This window comes from Danio aesculapii, chromosome 12 (genome assembly GCF_903798145.1).
Source record: "Danio aesculapii chromosome 12, fDanAes4.1, whole genome shotgun sequence".
Taxonomy (NCBI): domain Eukaryota; kingdom Metazoa; phylum Chordata; class Actinopteri; order Cypriniformes; family Danionidae; genus Danio; species Danio aesculapii.
In genome coordinates, this window is record NC_079446.1 from 8,273,715 (window position 1) to 8,288,714 (window position 15,000).

A 15,000-nucleotide genomic window follows, 5' to 3' on the forward strand; every position below is an offset into this window, starting at 1 on the left:
CTGTTAATAGAACAGTTTGTCTATATATTTTTCAGATAAATATTAATATAAAAAGCTCTGGTCATCCTACACTATCAGTTTCAGGTCTTTTTTGAACATCCAAACCTTCCTCAAAGTACTTTTATGACATTTTACAGGAATCATTCCCCCATAATGCACTGCGGTCGGACGGCAGATGGAATGGCGCCTTTACAGGAGGAGGAGGAGCAGTAACAACCATAACAGTTGATTTCACGATAGCTCGTTTTGTCCTGTTTTCATCGTGCATATACACCATTTCATTAGTATTATTTGTGAGATCGCAACACGTGCACGATGGCTCCATTCAGCTTGATGTCAGTGGGGGCTAATCTGCTGGTCAAGTCTCTCAGCCTGTTCTCGAGTGCATCTGTTGTGAGGTGAGCATGCTTCAACTTTAAGGTTATTGATTCATGACCTGTTAAACTGAGCATATTTATACATAATTTGTGCGGAAATTAATTTCTAACCGTCTATTGTATTTTTTGTGTTAATTCCCGACGAATATAAAACTACATTTCAAAAATTAAACTCACTCACAATTGATATATTCACTAATAATGGAAAAATGACAGATATATTCACAAATAATGTAAAATATTACTAATGTACATATACATTTCCAAATAAACCAACTTACATTAGATATATTCACTAATAATGCGAAATATGATGAATGTACATATACATTTCCAAAATAAACCGACTAACATTAGATATATTTCCTAATAATGTAAAATATGACAGATCTATTCACTAATAATGCAAAATATGACAACTTTATATATACATTTTCCAAATAAACATACGCACATTAGATATATTCACTAATAATGCAAAATATGATGAATGTACAAATACATTTCCAAAATAAGCCCTCTCCCATTAGATATATTCACTAATAATGCAAAATATGGGCAAAACCACTAGTTAAACCATAAAAGTGATAATTAAAGGGGACCTATTATGCATTTTATAAAAATGTAAACTACGACTTTGTTGTCCCTAGATTGTGTATATGACGTTTTTAGCTCAAAATACCCCACAGATAATTGTTTATAGCTCTTGTAAGCTCTTTGGTTAAAAATGGGCCGTTTTGGTGACTGTTGCATGAAATTGAAATAGGATTTTGCCGTTTTAAAAAGGGGGTGGAGCTACACATGCCTGTGTGTCAGCATAGTGGCAGATTCAAAACAGGAAAAAACTGTCGAATTAAATACAAATGAGATTGTGCTATTTTAAAGAGGGGCAGATATACAAATGCCTGTGTGTCAGCAGAGTGGCAGTTTCAAAACTGAAAATTTCAAAAGAAGAGTCTCAGAAGAAGGCAGTCTATTAAGACTAAAACACCACATTTACAATCCTCTGACATTATCTGCAGCAGGTAAACACTAATGGCGGTCAACTGCTTCTCACTCAGGGCTGTTTATGCTAATGATGGAGAGATTGTCACTAATGGGCTGGGCTCTCCCCCTCTGATGAAATGTACAAAGAGAGAATGTCAATCAAAGTGTTTCTGCAGATTGTTTTTATCAACTATGATTATAAAAGATAGAATGAATTAATTTTTACCATTACAGACTGGCAGTAAGTTACCACACAACTGCGTTTAAACTCCTTGTAAAAGTGATTTTTGTATGATAAGTCCCCTTGAAGTTTTTTAATATTACTTATGTAACGTGCATTTTATGCTGCGTTAACATCGACAAAAGCAATAGTAATAAAATAATGTAATGTAAACATATAATGACATTGTTTTTGTAATTGTAGGTGTTCATGTGTAGCTCCAGTGATAAAGAGTTTTAGCACCGCAACAAGAGGTCCACCCAAGAGACCACTGACAGCATACATGACATATGTAAAGGATATGCAGCCCACCGTCAGCAAACAAAATCCCGGTAAATTTCCACTCGAGTCGCATTTGTAGTGTTTTTCCTTCACTGAATATTTGTCCAGTCTAATATTTCTTTGATGATATTTTCTCTCTTTTTTAAAATACTGTGTAAAACACCTATCATCTCCTTATTGTAAACTTTAGTATCATGAGATAAGTGATGCGTCAAACCTATAATAATAATAATATGTTTTGTTCAGGTCTCAAAAATGTGGATATTATCCGAAAGATTGCCCAGCAGTGGAAAATGCTTACCACAGAACAAAAGCAGGTACATTCTCAATTTGTGTGTGCATTAAGGTTAACATATACTTTTTTTTTCAATTCAGCTTATACACTACCTGACAAAAGTTTTGTTGTCAATCCCAGTTGTAAGAGCAACAAATAATAACTTGACTTCTAGTTGATCATTTGGAGAAGTGTCGGAAAGTAGATTTTTCCGATGAATCATCTGTTGAAATGCATCACAATCATTACAAATACTGCAAAAGACCTACTGGAACCCACATAGACCCAAGATTCTCACAGAAATCAGTCAAGTTTGGTGAAAGAAAATCATGGTTTGGGAATACATTCAATATGGGGGCGTGCGAGAGATCGGCAGATTGGACGGCAACATCAACAAATTCTTCAGCAGGATAGCGCTCCTTCTCATACTTCAGCCTCCACATCAAAGTTCCTGAAAGCAAAGAAGGTCAATGTGCTCCAGGATTGGCCAGCCCAGTCACAAGATGTGAGTGTTATTGAGCATGTCTGGGGTAAGATGAAGGAGGCATTGAAGATGAATCCAAAGAATCTTGATGAACTCTGGAAGTCCTGCAAGAACGCTTTCTTTGCCATTCCAGATGACTTTATTAATAAGTTATTTGAGTCATTGCAGAGATGTATAGCTGCAGCCCTCCAAGCTCATGGGAGTCATACACAATATTAATTCTTTTTCCACTGCACCATGACTTTATATTTTATACTGTACATTATTTATATTAAGTGACAAGACTTTTGTCTAAGCAAAGTCAGACCTTACTGTCCTAATTAAATAATTAAACGTCAAGACATGATCATATTTTATTTTGGTAATAAGCGTAATCTAGAGGCCTTTGCCTTTCATATAAACCACTTCTGATACCAAATGATCAACTAGAAGTCAAGTTATTATTTGTTGTTTCTAAAACTTGCAAAAGTGCCAAGACTTTGAGCATCCCAATTACTATACATTGGCAATCTGATACAATATATCAGCAACACTGATCTATAATGATATAAAAATGTAAATGTTACAAGAGAGAAATTGAATATCCTATTTTACTTTCAAACTTATCATGACAGTTTTAACATTCATACATGTTGGCATAATTAAATTTTATTAGTGATGCTATATAATGATATGCATAAAAAAATCAGCATATGCTAAATATTCAGTCTAAGGTTAAGAATTTATACTAGTTCATCTAAAAAGAAGGTTAATGGTGGACAGCTGCTTCTCACTCAGGGCTGTTTACTCTAATAAACAATTGTCAACTTAGCCCTATTTTTTAAAGACATTCTCTCAGACATTCCAAGTCATTTTTCAAATAATTGAGTTCGCTTAATTGAAATAAAGGATCATCCTCAACTAGCAGTGCTGTCTGGGTTGTTTTGTTACTAATTTGAAGTGTTGCGTGTTCAGCCATTTCAGGTTGCATCTCTGGAGGCCAAGGAGCAATATAAATTTGCTTTGGAGAAATTCAAAGCCCAGCTTACTCCTGCAGAGAGTGCGGCTTTTGTGGAGGAAAGACGACAAAAAGTGGCTAAAAGAAAAGCCATTCGGAAAAAGAAGGTGAGTTTTGTCTACAGTCATGCTCAAATTTTACATTTTTTTTTAAGTCCACAAGAACCTGAAGCTGCTACCATTTTTTTTTGTATTGTGATGAAGTTCCTGGAGAAACAGAATATTAATTGGGGAAAACAGTGGGCGTGGCTTGTTTTTTTTCTATTGCGAGCTGATTGGATGTAGTAAAGTAGGCATTTCAGAAAGATTGGGAAAAGGGCTTCGGCAAAGTTATTACACCCTAACAGACACATCCTCCTCACCATTCCTGTTTGTTGTCAAAAGTTAAGAATGTAAGCCCCGCCCAATACCTCAGACAGACGTAATCTGAGAGTTTAACAGGAAACAAACAGGAAGTGCAGAAAAACAAACAGAATTTTCAGATTTCTATTACAAAACTAGCCACACCACAAAACTAGCAATGTGAGCTAACAACATAATATGGTTAGTTTTGATTTCATGTGCACTTTAAATCCTCTTAAAAAGGTAGTTCATCCAAAAATGTAACTTTCATGGTAAATTACTTTCCATCAAACCGTTCGTGATGTTTTGTAACGTTGTCATTTATTCAATTCAATTCAATTTACCTTGTTTTGTATAGCGCTTTTACAATGTAGATTGTGTCAAAGCAGCTTCACATAGAAGATTATAGTAAATTGAAACAGTGTCGGTTCAGTTTTCAGAGTTTAAGTTCAGTTTAGTTCAGTTCAGTGTGGTTTAATAATCACTACTGAGAGTCCAAACACTGAAGAGCAAATCCATTGATGCGCAGCTCTACAGGTCCCGAACCATGCAAGCCAGTGGCGAGGAAAAAACTTCACCAATTGGCGTGAAGTGAAGAATTAAAAAACCTCGAGAGAAACCAGACTCAGTTGGGCACGACCATTTCTTCTATCACCAAACGTCTTGAGCAGAGCTGCAGTCTAGGCGTTGGTGGCTGGAGAAGGACTAGTATTTATAAGGACTATTATTGACTATTTTCATGCACTGCGTAATGTCATTGCGCCTGCTGTAGCCATGGTACTGCAGCAAAGTTTCTTGATTATTACACCAGATTGAGAGTAGTTCCTAGTCATATCAGCCTAGAAAATCTCCCAGGGCCATTTATATCGTAGTTGATATTTAGCCGCACCATATTGGTGTTTCGTAACATCTAATTTTTATGAGGTGGGTTGTTAGCCCAACCCCCAACCTGGAGAACCAGGTCAAACACATATACACTATGGACAATTTTAGCTGACCCAATTCACCTACAGCACATGTCTTTGTACTGTGGGGGAAACTGGAGCACCCGGTGGAAACCCACTCGAACATGAAAACTCCACACCAAAATGCCAACTGACCCAGCCAGGGTTCAAACAGCGCTACCCATTGCACCACTGTGTCGCCTGCCTGGAAAATAGCAACTTAAAATTTTTCTTCAGTCTTAGTACACGATGTAACTACAGAAGAGTCAAGGTTTAAGTCTTTTTTTGACCGAGATGCTAATGGTCTAATCCGATTCAATTATTTATGCTAAGCTAAGCTAAAAGTGTTTCCGCCAGACCAGGATATTGGCTGGATGGATTAAAAAATGGTTAAACACAACTGTTTACCTCTAACGGTATTGTAAAATGAACATTTTCCAAAAAAAGTGGAGTGTTTCTGTAAAGTTCTATTGAACAAAATCTTCACCTTGGATGGTCTGAGTGTGAATAAACTAACAAACAGGCTCAAGTCAAATTTAAAACGTTTTAAGACTATTATGAATGAAATTTTAGACTGATACAGGGCAAAAATATTTACTTCGCCTGTCGAAATTATTAAAATGTAGAAATTTTATTATTCTAAATGTAGAAATTTTATTATTCACATTAATAATGTGTCAAAACAAGCTTTAAAAACATTAATTTAAAAAAATGACAAGTTTTAAAAACTATAATAAACTTTAGACAAGTTTTAAGTTTTACTTAACGTATGCACCAGTCAGTCCAGGTCAAAAGAGAACTTTTAAACAAATGTTATTCTAAGGAAGATAATTAAACCATTTTGGTGAAAATATTTAATAAACACTTTTTCTTAATAGTTTTTCTGAAAAAATTTTTAGAGGTATGTTTTTAATTAATTGTGTTTTAAATGAATAGTAATTGGATAGCTTTAAATGAACATTAAAATAAGAGAATAGGTTTAAAATTAAGACCTACAACACAATATTTTACTGGATTTAAGACTTTTTGAAGCTTAAAATGTATATAAATATATATATATATTTTAAATTTAAGATTTTTTAAGACCCTGATCAGTTGGCATTTCTGTGTGGAGTTTCCGGGTGCTCCGGTTTCCCCCACAGTCCAAAGACATGCGCTCTAGGTGAATTGAATAAGCTAAATTGTCCTTAGTCTATGAGTGTGTGTGTGTGTGAATGCAAGAGTGTATGGGTGTTTCCCAGTGCTGGGCATCTGCTGCGTAAAACATATGCTGGAGTTGGCGATTCATTCCGCTGTGGTGACCCCTGATAAATAAATTGACAACGCCAAAGGAAAATGAATGAATGAAGACCCTGATCAAATTGTAAATTTTGGTTTAACTGTCCTTTCAAGTGTTTTGATTACCATTATATTAATGTAGTTTACTTTACCTGTAGGAATTGACTAATCTTGGCAAGCCCAAACGCCCAAGGAGCTCCTTCAACATCTTCATGGCGGAGCATTTTGTGGAGGCAAAGGGAACTACTACACAGGTGAAGACTGAGTATTTACACAGGATCCAATCATTTCTGCGGCGAAAATATGATATGGGTTACCACTCAAATGGTGTGCCATACGCTCACCATTAATATAATCAAAATAGTGATTTACTCCAGTGAGAACAATGCTGAAATATATCAAGAAACAAAAGATATGATATTTATTGGTTGAAAATATAACTGTTGAATGTCATTTTTTCTCTCCAGGCAAAAATGACGTCACTGAGAGATGACTGGAATCGCTTGAGCGACACACAAAAACAAGTGAGTTTTTCCTCAAATTTAACATATAGCTTTCAAAAGGCAATTAATGAATTCGATAAATAGCACTGCTCATGCCGAGTATCTGCGGGGTCTTAAAAAGTTTTAAAATATCTCCTTGTAAGGATTTCGGCAGTACTGTATGTAATGTATGAAAGGTTTTTTTCAATGAAAATGAAAATAAAGAGTTGAAAACAAACAAAAAAAATCTTAAAGTCTTAAATGTACTGAAATGTTGCGTTGTAGGTCTTAAATCTTTTTTTAACAGGTCTTAATTTTCCTTTGTTCATGTAGAGCTGCCCAATCAGGGGTGCGTTTCCCAAACAACGATGTAACTCGCGGCTGAACTATCATAGTATGATGCATCGTTTGGGAAAAGAACGTTGTAGTGACGAGTGTTCCCCAAAACCTGTAGATTTGGACCATGTTAGTTATTACGTAAAACGCCCATAATGATGCTCTAAATGGGGTGGAGTTTAGAGAAGAACCTCTTAATTTCTTTGTACAAATTGTGTTGTTTTACACACACACACGCATTAAAAAAAAATCCAATATTAGTTTTGGTAAAAACATGCACTCGTTTTCCATATTAATTAAAATATATGAAAATGGCACATTAGGACCCATGTTTCCTTTACTAATATTATTGAGAACATTACATATTCTATTCTAAAACAAATTTACTTGCAAAAGCTAACATGTGTTCTTATATCTTATATAAATCATATAAATAAATGAGGCTATTTTGAGAGCCTCTGCCAATGCATTGATGAAATTAACAATTGGATGTGCCAAAAATTTCTTCAGTTAAACAAAGAGAAAACATAAGTGATTGCGTTTGTGAACAGAGATGAGGTTCTCAAGTTGAATGCGTACCTTGGCTCTAAGGGTCAAACAACAAAAAATAAGGTCAAGAATCTTGGTGTGACTCTGGAGTCAGATCTGAGTTTCAATAGTCATGTCTAAGCAGTTAGTAAATAAGCATACTATCATCTCAAAAACATTGCAAGAATTAGATGCTTTGTTTCCAGTGAAGACTTAGAGAAACTTGTTCATGCTTTTATCAGCAGCAGGGTGGATTACTGTAACGGCCTCCTCAGGGGCCTTCCCAAAAAGACAGCCAGACTGTTGCAGCTCATCCAGAATGCTGCAGCCAGGATTCTGACCAGAACCAGAGAATCCGAGCACATCACACCTGTCCTCAGGTGTTTACACTGGCTCCCAGTTACATTCAGAATAGATTTTAAAGTATTATTACTTGTCTATAAATCACTAAATGGCCTAGGAGCTCAATACATTACAGGTATGCTCACTGAATACAAACCTAACAGATCACTCAGATCTTTAGGATCAAATAAACTAGAAATTCTAAGAGTTCAGTCAAAGCAAGGTGAATCGGCTTTCAGCTACTGCGCCCCTCGCTGCTGGAATAAGCTTCCAGAAATGATCAGATGTGCTCCAACATTAGGCACATTCAAATCAAGACTGAAAACACGTCTGTTTAGCTGCGCCTTTACTGAATTAGCACTGTGCTAAGTCTGACAGTTCGCACTATTATGTCTTTCTTCTCTTTTTTTTTTTTATTTTTATAACCTGCTTTAACACCTTTTAATCTGTTTTTAATCATTTTTACTGTTTGTTTGTTTTTTATACTTGTCTTTTTTTTATTCTTGTTTATGTAAAGCACTTTGAATTGCCACTCTGTATAAAATGTGCTATATAAATAAACTTGCCTTGCCTTGTCTATTTATTAGGAAATAAAATTTTATATTTATTAGGAAATAAAAAAATCCTACTTAAATAATATTAATAATAATGTTATTAATGATGATGGATTAATGATGATGATTATTATTAAGTAGGATATTGTTTTTTATTTTATTTTTTGAAGTCTACTTTTACAATTTGACACATGCAAACCACTGCAGAAATGTTCTAACAAACAGGCCCATGTCTTATACAGTACAGATACTTAATAAATAACCTACTATAAATAAAAAGCATTAACGCATGCTATGTTTTTTGTTTTCACAAGCTTTAGAGATGTCACATAAATTCCACTTTTAAATAACAGATCATCTATAGCTAGTGTTCAAAATGACACCAATGTTTTCCAAGTGCACTGCGAAGTGAGCGTATGGAACAACATCAATGCCAAAAGTATTGAATTAAAAGGTAGTAGTACGAACTGAAAAAAATAATACACCGAATTAACAAGTTCTTGCATTTTAATGACTTGAATTCCAGAGTTTGTACTTTTAGGTTCTGAAATTTAACATAGCTGATTATTTAAGCTGTGAATATTTCAACTAAAATATTTCAAACACGTTTTCATACTTATAAATTCAATAATTCATATTCAATTTCCAGATTTCACTTACAAAATATTCAATACTCTTCAAAAATACGATGTATAATATTCGAAAGGCAATTTTCAGTTCATTTGATTTCAGTTCAAATATTCGCTTCCATTAATTCAGTGGTTAAAATTCGACTGTTAAAATTTGACATTACATCCGGGAACTGCAGGAAAAGCAGTAGATTGCAGATTGAAGATCGCCGGCTGCTTTTTCACCAGCAGGTGGAGATGGAATAATTTAAGATTTTTAACCCAGGAAATAGGCGAGAAAAAAGCTAATAAAGGCACAAAAGTAGCATTTAATATTAATATCAGTGTCTTGGACATTATAAGTAATAAAATGAGTATGAGTAAAATGAGTAAATGATGTTTTGGTCATCTATACTTGCCCTTATGTAACAAGCCAGCTGGTGATCATGTAAACCGTAAATCTCACTCCTCGGATCCAGCGACAGATGTTGTTCTGCAATCTTTAGCCTCCTCAGAGCATTTGTCTCCCATGCCGGTATCGCCGGCTCGTGCCCTACTCGGACCAGTGGAGTTACATGCACATTAACCGTATTTTGACAAATATGTTACACATTCTCTATCTTTATTAACTCTTTCTTCCATAGACCTAAAGTATTATATTGACTGCTAAAGAATATAAACATAAGAGAAATAGGAAATAATATAATAATAGAAAATAGATAAACATAATTGCCAGGGCTAAAGACAATTAAGAACAAAGATATTAGTTTCAAAACCAGAGAGATTTTATGAGAACGTCACACAAAACTCTGTTAGACAGAGTATTCAGGTATGATTTAGGTTGGGGATGGATTAGACGTGTAATCTAAAATAATTTAACATAACGTGCGAATGCATTAAAGGAGCGTCTTCAGTTATTCATACAGAACCGTCTATTATATGGCACAACCATTAAGGGGTTATTAGAAGTGTTCACGCTGTTTAAACGCAGCTTTTTTTCAGGATTGGATAGGCTATATATTTTCATTATTTAAATAATTATTGTTATGATTATTATTGGACATTTATTGTAGATTTCACAATTAGCCATTTTAGAATTTATTTATTTTAGTATCTTATTTTTATTCAATAAGAGATTTAGAAAGTATATTTAAAGAGTTTATTTACCTTCGTCTGACCTCACTGCTCTGCTTTCAGATGTACATACAGCTGGCAGAGGACGATAAAGTCCGTTACAAGAATGAAATCAAATCGTGGGAGGAGCACATGATGGAGATCGGAAGGGAAGATCTTTTGCGGAGAAAGACGAAGAGCGCCCTCAAAGCCAAAGCCAAAGCCGTAGCCACTAAAAACAGGAAAAAGAAATCCAAAGTGACAGTGATTAAGGCAAAAGCGCCCGAAAAGAAGAAGAAGGATGATAGCGGAAAAGCTGTGTATTTCTAGGACTCAACAGAGTGTGTATAAAAACCATATCCGTCCTCAATACAGTCTCCGCTTTTCCGTTATTAGAGCTGCATTTATATAGTGTTCATGAAGGTTTGAAAACTGTGAAGATGCCTTCATCTTTTCAATAAATTCCTCTTTTTACTGGTTTTCCTGTATCATGCAAGCGATATTTGACCTCACCATGACTGCTTTCATAGTATTGTATTGTATAAAGTGATATAACGTTTCTTAAATGTTACTTTACTGACACGAGTTTGCTTAGAATGGGTTTACTTTAAAAGAGGACGCCATGTTTTTTTGTATGTCTTTACTTACAAAATAAACATTCAATTTTTCTATAAAAGCAACAAGGAATTTTCGACAATAATATACAATTAAATAAACAGATATTGTAAATGTGCTTTCCAAAGATAACCCTTGTGTATTGTTCAAATGGACTACCCTTTCGTTATGTTGGGGGCTGTTTTTGCCCCATTAAAATGACTTTATTGATTGCAAAGCCATGACAGCAAATAATCCTGAATTTTTGATTGTTTCTGGTTTTCCCTGCAGGGAAGAGGTAGAATTTGTCATTTTTACTATTGATTATCTGTTGGCAGCATTAACCCTTTAGATACACCAGTGCAACAAAAAGTTTCTGGCTTTTATATGGAGTTCTATGGAGTAAAACAGCAAATTAGAGTATGCATGCAGAAACACACTTACTAGCAGCTTGTTAAGTCGTGATGTATGGAATAATGTTTCCGGGTACAAGCCGCTACTCATTTGAATTGAGAAAATATTCATTATGGTGTCATATCACACATTAAAGTAAATTTCATATAAAATCATGGTGTGCATGACAGTCTCTGCACTTGCTGCATCACCAACACCAATATTTTAACAACTTATAAAAAAAGAAAAAAAGAAATCTGTAACAGAGGCCAGCTAGTTGGGTTACACGCGGGGGCTCGTCCGGGATGGGAGTGAGGATTAGGGGGGGGTGAGTCTCCTTGTTAGAGCAACTGACTCCCATGCAAAAAGTCGCCAGTTCGATCCCAGCGGGTTGTGCGGTGTAGGTCCGGTGGGTTTACATTGGTGCCGTGCTTACGTGGAAAGTCGCATGTCTTCACTTCCTGCTTCGCTACTGTTCGGACGTCTTTGCCTACTGCTCCGCTCTCTGCTCACTTGCTTTTATATCTTAAACCCTAATTTTAACTTGAGCCTATCAGCACAGTGCTCAAACGACACAGCTTGAAGATCAGCATCGATTCTACAAACTTTCTGGAATATAGCTTTACTAACAAGAGGGGAATTATCGTCTAAACAATCCTCCCGCCACCAGCTATCAGCTGCTCACATTCCTGAGACGGGAAAACACGGCTGTGAAAATGCCTCTGGATCGGATTAATTCAGATTCTCACTGCTGTACAAACTGCCACAAACTTCTACAAAAGATTGCAGTTCTTGAAACAAAGTTACTTGCGATCCAACCAGAACTGCAGCGTCATTGTGGACGCTCACAGCAAATAGCCGGTGAGTCCCATAAATCTATTCCTACCACTATTTCGAGCACTGAAAAACAGATTAAAGCTGTTGAAAATGAGCATTGGCATAAACAAGGTGCGAGACCAAAGGGTACTCGTGGGGTCAGATCATATGCTGCCGCATTAGCGTCCTCTACCCCAAATACAGCTCGGACTCAAATACAGCTTGAGAACAGATATGAAGTACTGAGTAATATGGGTGAAGAATCCCCAAATGCAGTCAGACAGAGATCGCATGACTCAGCAGCTAACTCTGCATGGAACAGAGGCTCAAGGCCGACTAGACAGCGGCATTCTGCTCCGATCGCACCTGAGATAAGAACACTAGTTGTAGGAGATTCAATAATCAGGAATTTTAGGAGCAAATCTACAATGACATACTGCTTCCCTCATGCAACAGTTTCTGATGTAAACAAAGAACTTAAGGAAATTCTGAAAAAGCACAAGACTGCAAAACGGATTATCATCCATGTGGGGAAGAATGATATTCGAAAGGAACAGTCAGAACTGCTCAAGAGAGATTTCTGTGAGCTCTTGGAAACAGTTGAAAGAGTGAAAATTCAGCCGTTCATCAGTGGGCCACTCCCTGCAAGAGGGACAAACATGTTTTCACGGCTGCTTGGTCTAAATGTATGGCTGCAGAAAGCATGTAACAGGAAAGGACTGAATTTTATTGACAACTTCAATCTCTTCTGGAACCAAAGACAACTGTTGACATCAGACGGCCTTCACCCAAACAAACTTGGTGCAAAGGTGCTAAAGGACAATATCTTCTTCTCCCTCCATCATCCATCAGCTGTATGTGCCACTGACCTCAATCCAAATGGCACATACACACCTAGCATCTGTCCGGATGACCACAGGACCTCAAATCAGCTCCCGAGTGGACTTGGGGTTGACGCATCACCCAAGGACAGTGATAACACCACGCAGCCAAAACACCCACTGTTGATAGAGACACTATCGCTGGCCCTCTGCTCAACACAGACAGACTGTGACGCATCAGAACAGCATCATGTCTCGTCACTAAAAACTGATCCTCAGGAAAACACCCAGGAAAACATATTTCAGCACCCAGAATCTCCAGAGCCACAGCCTCTGTCGCCAGACACGTTCCCATTATCACCTTGCTCGCCTCTCTTGGGTTTCTCAAAAAAGATGGAGGAACTGGTGCATGCTGGAACTAAACTTTCACACTCCATCGCCGCAAGCCCCCAGTTACCAACCAAAAAGCGGCCTGCTCCACAACCACCTCTGAGCCCACCTGGAAGAGCCCTCCGACATTTGCCCCACCGCCAGGGCCCAAACAACAACGCACCATCTTCAGCTGGTGAACAAAACTGCTCTCCATGATGTGTCTCGGGTGCCTGCTTAGATAACAGTGTCTTTATCAGATGTTTACAGAACAAGCAGGAACCCAGTGTGCCTGTAGCTTTCTCTACACATATATGTGTTGTATTACGTGACAGAAAACCGAAGACTTTTTCAGGCCGTATAGCAAATCACTCAAATCTTGTGTCTATTAAATATAAATCTGAGACTACTGTAGCAGAAACAGCTAAAACTGTTAAGTTAGCACTTTTAAACATCCGATCACTCAACAATAAGTCACTTTTAGTCAATGATTTTATCAGCTCAAATTGCCTTGATTTTATGCTTTTAAATGAAACTTGGCTAGATGACAGCTGTAGTGCAGCAGTTCTGAATGAAACAGCTCCTTTAAACTTTGACTTTTTGAGTGTTTGCAGAGCCAATAGGAGAGGTGGAGGCATTGCTGCCCTGTTTAAAGATGTCTATGAGTGTAAACAAGTGTCATTTGGTGACTTTTTGTCTTTTGAATATCTGAGTATAGCACTAAAAGGTGCTCCACGTATCTTACTGATCATTATCTACAGACCTCCAAAATATTCTCCAGCTTTTATTGATGATTTTACAGAGCTGTTATCAATAGTAACCTCTGAATTTGACTATTTTACCATTGCTGGGGATTTTAATATTCACATTGATAATCCAGAAATCAATGCTGTAAAAGAACTGATGACTGTTTTGAACACTTTTGATCTGACTCAGCATGTTCAAGAACCCACACACAATCGTGGACACACTCTTGATCTACTTATAACTAAGGGTTTACACATTTCATCAACTGTTGTTAAGGATGTTGCACTATCTGATCATTTCTGTATTTTCTTTGATATATTGATCACTCCAGCTATTAAAGACAGATCTGTCTCTGTCAGAAAGAGATGCATAAATGAGAACACTAATGAGCAGTTTATGAAGGCCATATCGCTAGCACCAAGTATATCTGCAGACTCTGTTGATTCTCTCCTTGATTTGTTTAATTCTAAAGTTAAGAATGTCATAGATGACATTGCTCCTGTTAAAGCCAAGAATATAACTAGCAGCCAAAGGGGATCTTGGACGAAGTCCCCAAAATTAAAAATGACGAAAAGACAGTGCAGAAAAGCTGAGCGTATGTGGAGAAAGACGAAACTAGTAGTCCATTATAATATCTATAAAGACAGTCTTCGTGCTTTTAATATGGAACTAAAAACTGCTAGGCAGACTTTCTTTTCAAGCCTTATAAACAGCAACGTAAACAATGCTCGTAAACTCTTTGCAACGATAGAGAAACTCACAACCCCCCCCAGTCGGATTCCCAGTGAGCTACTCTCTGAAAGCAAATGTAATGAGTTTGCTCATTTCTTTACTGACAAGATCAATAATATCAGAAAGGCAATCAGCTCATCCAATCAGCCAAGTTGTGTCGACGTCAGACTAGCTCAACCACAACTTAAGAAATCAGACATTATGTCCGATTTCATGGCAATTAATGGCAAAATCTTAGAAGAGATCGTGCAAATTATGAAAACATCAACCTGCAGTCTCGACACGCTCCCCACATCATTCTTTAAAACGGTGTTGACCTGCTTAGAAATGGATCTTCTAAAAGTGGTAAATGCTTCACTTCTCTCAGGGATTTTTCCTAAC

At 36.7% G+C, this 15,000-nt stretch overlaps 1 protein-coding gene across 1 annotated transcript; it reads left to right on the forward strand.

Moving 5' to 3' along the window:
* The first annotated feature begins 141 nt into the window (after positions 1 to 141).
* On the forward strand, positions 142 to 10,635 carry tfam (transcription factor A, mitochondrial). The gene is made up of 7 exons (XM_056468952.1): positions 142 to 398; positions 1,789 to 1,916; positions 2,113 to 2,183; positions 3,579 to 3,728; positions 6,343 to 6,438; positions 6,652 to 6,708; positions 10,232 to 10,635. The coding sequence occupies exons 1-7, from the start codon at positions 316 to 318 to the stop codon at positions 10,475 to 10,477; spliced, it is 831 nt and encodes a 276-aa protein (XP_056324927.1). The 5' UTR covers positions 142 to 315; the 3' UTR covers positions 10,478 to 10,635.
* The last annotated feature ends 4,365 nt before the right edge of the window (positions 10,636 to 15,000 follow it).